The 6,206-nt window shown below is 39.8% G+C and overlaps 1 protein-coding gene across 1 annotated transcript in view; it reads left to right on the forward strand.

Annotated features, from left to right (window-relative positions):
- Positions 1-2,449, forward strand: part of STS (steroid sulfatase (microsomal), isozyme S) — an 86,067-nt gene extending 83,618 nt beyond the window's left edge. The window contains exon 9 of the mRNA XM_009889456.1: positions 2,067-2,449. Coding sequence (XP_009887758.1) covers positions 2,067-2,449 — 383 coding nt within the window. The remainder of the gene's footprint in view (positions 1-2,066) is intronic.
- The last annotated feature ends 3,757 nt before the right edge of the window (positions 2,450-6,206 follow it).

Here is a 6,206-nt window from a genome sequence, read left to right on the forward strand (position 1 = left end):
CCCTTCCCTTCCCTTCCCTTTTTCCCAGTAAGACTGTGCCATGGCTGGTGTCTCACAGTCAGAGCCTTTTAAAGCCTGCCATGTCCTATAGTCTGTGCCAGGAAGTCACTCTGAGCCTTTAAAGCTTCTTCCCCTTCACTGACTTCCAAGCAGCATTTCCCTTCCCTTCCCTTCCCTTCCCTTCCCTTCCCTTCCCTTCCCTTTTTCCCAGTAAGACTGTGCCATGGCTGCTGTCTCACAGCCAGAGCCTTTTAAAGCCTGCCATGTCCTATAGTCTGTGCCAGGAAGTCACTCTGAGCCTTTAAAGCTTCTTCCCCTTCACTGACTTCCAAGCAGCATTCAGAGGGTCCTCCAAGTCTAATGTGTATAACAACCATCACCCCTCCGACCCTGATTTAAGTGCAGGCTAAGTGAACTGGAAGTCTCCAGGCTCTGTCATTGAATTGGTTCCTAAAGGAACCAATCTTTTACAATGTGAAAAATGCCGTGGGATAGAAAAAGCTGTAAAGAATCTTAAGGTCACCTACTGTCCTTTAAATTCATGATATAGACTAGAACAGCAGCCTGTGACTCTTTAGTCCACTGAAACATTTCTTTCTTTAAACCTGTTCTTTAAAAACTGTGTGATGTAGTTACAGCATAGCATGTACCAGTTCATCTCTGCCCTTCCCACATTTTCAGTGCCTTTCCATTCTGTTGAATTGATGATTTGATTAATGAATATTAATCACTGTAGAGCACATAAATCTGTGACAATCTGTTACTAGATTAACAAGCTTTCTGTGAACTTAACAAAATTCAACAAAATTCCAAAAAGAGATTTTCTCCCAGGATTTCAAATAATGAGGTGATACAAAAAATGGTTTTTGCAATAGGGTGCTGAGGAATGTGAATTACTAATGAATATATATTTCTGATGTCTGTATACACTCAAGTGGGTAGGTAGTCTGACATCATAGACCTCAGCTGTTTAGTATCCTACTTTTGTTAAGAATAAAGTACAGATTTTTTACTCTAATTAATTATTGTTGTATCCATTTCTGGAGAACTGTGTCCTTCCCTGGCTGTGGGAGGATGGCCTGCTTCCCTGGAAGTGCCGGTCTGTTCCTGCCTACCCTGTCTGTTTGGTGATACTTGAGAAAAATAGTAGACATTTTTTGTTTAATCCTTTCTTGTTAAGTATTTTCAGATTTTTCCACTGTGCCTTCTGTTCAAGAGTGCTTCTTGAAGGAACCAACTGATATCTGCTTATTCTTAATCAAGGAAATAATTAGTATTTCTAAACAGAGAAAATACTGACTGAAGTTACACTAGTGCAGAAAGTTCAGTTTCTGTACACAGCAAATTAAGCTGAGAGAGAATGACCAATCTGTAATGAAGACCTTTGGCTCCCATTTTACAAAGCAGAATGTCATCTAAAAATTGCACTACCGTAACAGTTATTTACTTCTGGAAAAAAAAAAACATCTAGAGACCTAAGACAGGAATTTAGCATCCATTATGCTTTTTCATGTCATCACATTTAATAAAACAAGAAACTGTCTCCAGGTGTTTGCAATGAAATCATATGGCAGAGGGCAATAAGTTAATGCAACAAAGAGAGAGAGAGAAAAAGGTAAAAATGAAATTATTTTGATTAGCAAAATGAGAAGCAGACATGGCCCAACAGTCTCTGGATGCGGTCAAGGGGCAAAGGTACATTTTAATAAGTTTTGAAGAAGGCAATGCAATGGCTTAGTAAATATTTATACAGAAATTCTTAGCACTGTTTATGTAAAAACATAAAGTTCTTCTAATTCTTCTATGATTTAGTTAATCAGTATTCTTCCAAGGGAATGAAATGATCATAATTATTTCATAAATATGTGTAGCATGAAAATCACCGTGTTTTGCTTATTTTTGCTTTGCTCAATTTTGTTTTACTCTTTCATTATATTGCAGTTCCTGAAAGCAGTGAGGTTGTACCAAAAGACTGATTTCCCGTGGTGTAAATTAGAGTTTTATAAGACTAGAGGACTTTTAGTTTGTCGATTTATCATCAGCTGTTTTGTGTCTGTAAATTGCAGGTGAATCTGTCTGGAAAGTCTTCTTCTTCACTCCAAACTTCAGTCCTGAAGACTCCAATGGTTGCTACGATTCTCACGTTTGCTTCTGCCATGGAGGATTCATCACTTGGCATGATCCCCCACTGCTCTACGATCTTTCCAGAGACCCTGAAGAGAAAGTCCCACTGACTCCAGAAACGGAGAGCCGTTTCCACGAAATCCTCAGGGTCATACAGCTAGCAGTAGACAAGCACACCAGATCCCTGCAGGCTGTCCCTGACCAGTTGTCATGGAACAACCTTCTCTGGAAGCCGTGGCTCCAGCCATGCTGCTCATCTCTCCTTCAGTCTTGCTACTGTGACTATGACACAGAAGGGAGTCTGCCAGAGGTGCACTCGGGGTAAACAAGCTGCAATTCCCTTTCAGAAACTGGAACAAGAGAGTGTGGGTAGCTGACCTGAACCACTGCGGTACTGGCCAGAAGATTTTGTTATGTAGGAGGACCTGTCTTTAAATACATCATTGCAGTAGAAGAGAATTTCAGCCAATAGAATGTGCCAAATGAAGGAGGGCAAGACACACCTTTTCTGTGTTTATGGTACAAGGATCAGTATGAAGCACATGTTGCCGTTCTCATCTACAAATGGGTAGGCTGTAGGCATTTTCTAGATCTTCAGCTTCAGCTTTTTTCTTACACAGCAAGGAATTTACCTATAGTTTATGTCAATTACAACCACTAAATGCACATTTTCCTGTCCTTTTTGCTAAGTATTATCCACCATTAATAGGACATAGTGCCAAGTAATTAAAAACAGATAATAGTTGAAATGTCCACCTGTGACTATAATTTGATAACTGGTATATAGGTAAAGAGCAGACCTGTAACAGCATCTCTGTCAACAAGCATCATGGATATGTAATCATAAACAGATTGCCAACAATCTAACATTGCATGTGCTATAAAAATCTAGAGGGCTATGTAGTGGAAGATGTTGCATCCACATTGAAATGGTGTTCCCTAGCTAGTGTCCTATTGCATGGCAGCAACATTTGTGCAAAAGGAAACCACTTCAAGTGCACCAGTTGTGTCCTTGAGTGTCTACTATAAGTCTCCATATGTATCATAGAATCATAGAATGGTTTAGGTTGGAAAGGACCTTGAAGATAATCTAGTTCCAACACCCCTGCTGTGGGCAGGGACACCTCCCACTAGAACAGAGTGCTCAAAGCCCCATCCAGCCTGGCCTTGAACACTTCCAGGGATGGAGCTTTCACAGCTTCCCTGGGCAACCCGTTCCAGTGCCTCACCACCCTCAGAGTGAAAAATTTCTTCCTTATATCTAATCTAAATCTACCCTCTTCCAGTTTAAAGCCATCCTATCACTACATTCCCTTGTAAAATGTCCCTCATCATCTTTCTTGTAAGCCCCCTTTAGGTACTGGAAGGCCACAATAATGTCTCCCCAGAGCCTTCTCTTCTCTAGGCTGAACAACCCCAACTCTCTCAGCCTGTCTTGTATATGCATGCGAAATTCATAAACCCCCCAAAACCCCCAAATCCTTCAATCCCTGATATAGACACACCCTTGTGGTCATAGCCCAGTTGCTAACATGAAAGATTTGGTCCATAATTTTTATCTGAGTTCCAAATTCACATGATACAACGAAGATATTTTTCACTATCTTTCTACCATAACTATTCTTCCACTAATTAATGTAGTGTGCATCACAAATAACGAAAATTTGGTCTTCCTTTAAATATCTTTGCCATTATTTAAGCTCTCTGAATACAATCTATCATTTTCTGAGGAGAAACTTGGGCTTGAGCACTTAAACCCAAATATAACTGCGTTCTTAGCAAGGCCTTGGGAAATCTACAGTACTCCAGGGCTAATTTCTGTATCCATTTTTATCTGCATCTTTTTCAGGCATGTTTTCTTTCCACTCTAGAGGCAGGCAAACTATTTTCTTTGGCAGATTGAACTGGAGGAGAATATATCAGCAAAATACTAAGATGATTTGATGTCTGATAATAGAAGGTGACTTGCTCCTTATCAGAAAACACTAGTTAATTCCAACATTATAATGTATTAAAATCCATTTGTTGTTATTAGCACATCACTAATGCAAAAGAGATGTGTGGTGATAGTAATGCAATAGCTTCAGTCAGCCAACATTAAGGTTGTGACCTGGTTCTTGGGAGCTATTGAAGCCTGTCCTATAAAAATATGTTGTGATATATGGTATACTTCTCTGTCTGTAAAACCTAGGCTTTATTTGATTTTTCTGCTGCAGTTTCATTCAAAATTTCATTGTCCACAAAATCCAGATGCCCGTCCTGGGAAATGTTGTACTTTTTCCTTGAAGTCCTTTTTTTGATATTTCACCTTGTGTTCATGATTGTGTATTTTAAGTATGTGCTCTGCAAGCTCTCTGTAGATAGCAAAGTCCTGTGAATGCTGATAAACTTAGTCTGGTCAGGTATTTTCCTGATAACCACTCAGGACTGTTTATATTGTACCTGGAAAATTGTCAGATGGCCATTCATGTGGCGTAATTCCCTCTTTGCTTTATTTAATCACTGAATGTACTACATAAACTTAGGAGGAAAGATGCCTGCAGTTTGAAAACAAGTACTGTTCCGCAGTGATCAGTGGCTGCCTCTTGACATTATGGCAGGATGCATACATCCCGATTTTTTTGGTCCTCACCATGTGGCCCAAGAACCCCTTGGGGCACGGCGCTGGTGCCTGCGTGCCTCTCCCTGCAGCGGGTTGGCAGCTCGAGCTGCAGCCAGGGTACCAGCTCCCTTAGGACTGAACACCACGGCGTACAGGGATGCTCTTTCCAGCTCCTGCAGCTCTGCTGCAGCCTACACAAAACTTTTCAAGCACATATGCCTGGTGAAGCATATGGGAGAAAATATGTTGTATGTTAGGTATGCAGCAATGACTGAGACAAGGTGTTTGGTGTTGTTGCATCTGTTTTGTTCCCACAGTTGCTGGGCGGTGACCTTAACGGGGATCTCAGTTTATATTCTCAAGGACATCCAGATCTACTTCTTTTCATGGGGAAGATGCTATGTTGCTATTATTTCTTTTCTTTCTGCAGGTGCAAGAATTGTTTGTTCTGTTACGCACAGCAGCTGTTCTGTGCTGCCTGACTGAGGTATTAAAAATGATAATTTTTCTACTGCTTTGATTTCTTCTTGCCTGAATATGGCCTTTCTTCTATACCCTCCTTGGCTTTTGGTGCCATCTCTCTAATCTCCTTTCTTAAAATATCCACACCCCCCAAATACTTTTCCACCTATTTCTTTGCCACTCAGTCCACCCATTTGCTTGTCATATTGATTGTGATGGCTATTTTGCCCTAATCAACCAGAAAATGAAAAGTGGTCTATGTGAAAAGATTTGCCTTTTAGGGCTCCTTGACTCTTCTAACCTCCTACTTATTTAAGGTCTCGCAAGGATTAACTTTGCATTATGAAATCTAAGAAATTAAAATACACCCAAGACACCCTGAATAATAAAAGTTATTTCTTGTTTGTGGCACAAGTTTCATATTTTTCAAAATATAATTTAGTACAACATTTAATATTTTGACTTAAGCAGTAAAATCTGAAATCCATTTTTACAATGGTTCCTTCAAGAAAGATTCTATTAAGAATAGGGCAGTATTTTTCATACTTCATGTTAATGCCATTTCATTTAATGCCTAAAATAAACCATCCCTGTATTGCAAATGTATTATACCTTTCAGTACTGTACCTTCTGTTCTGGAGATGGCATGTCAGATCATGGTAATTAAAGTAGTCTTGTTTATCTTCAAAATAAAATGAGAAGCACAATATACTGTTTTTGTAATGGCACTGCCTGATCTAACAAGGAAAAGTTTTGTTTTTCACAACAGGTTATTGATGGGATATACGTGATTCACAATTTATTAACAAGGAAGGCTCAAGGAGAATGTGCTGCTCTGGTGTTTTGAGTCTGACTTTCAATCTATCATTTAACGAGCATTGGTATTGTAACATGGTGCCTGTTTGTAAAATATGTCAGTTTAAACTGGGAGTTAAGCTTCAGAGGGAAGGGCACTTCTCTACAGCATTATTTAACAGCATCACATCCTAGTTTGTCACAGAGTCCCTGTATGGCCCAG

Source organism: Charadrius vociferus, unplaced genomic scaffold (genome assembly GCF_000708025.1).
Source record: "Charadrius vociferus isolate BGI_N301 unplaced genomic scaffold, ASM70802v2 scaffold26, whole genome shotgun sequence".
NCBI classification, from domain to species: Eukaryota; Metazoa; Chordata; class Aves; order Charadriiformes; family Charadriidae; genus Charadrius; species Charadrius vociferus.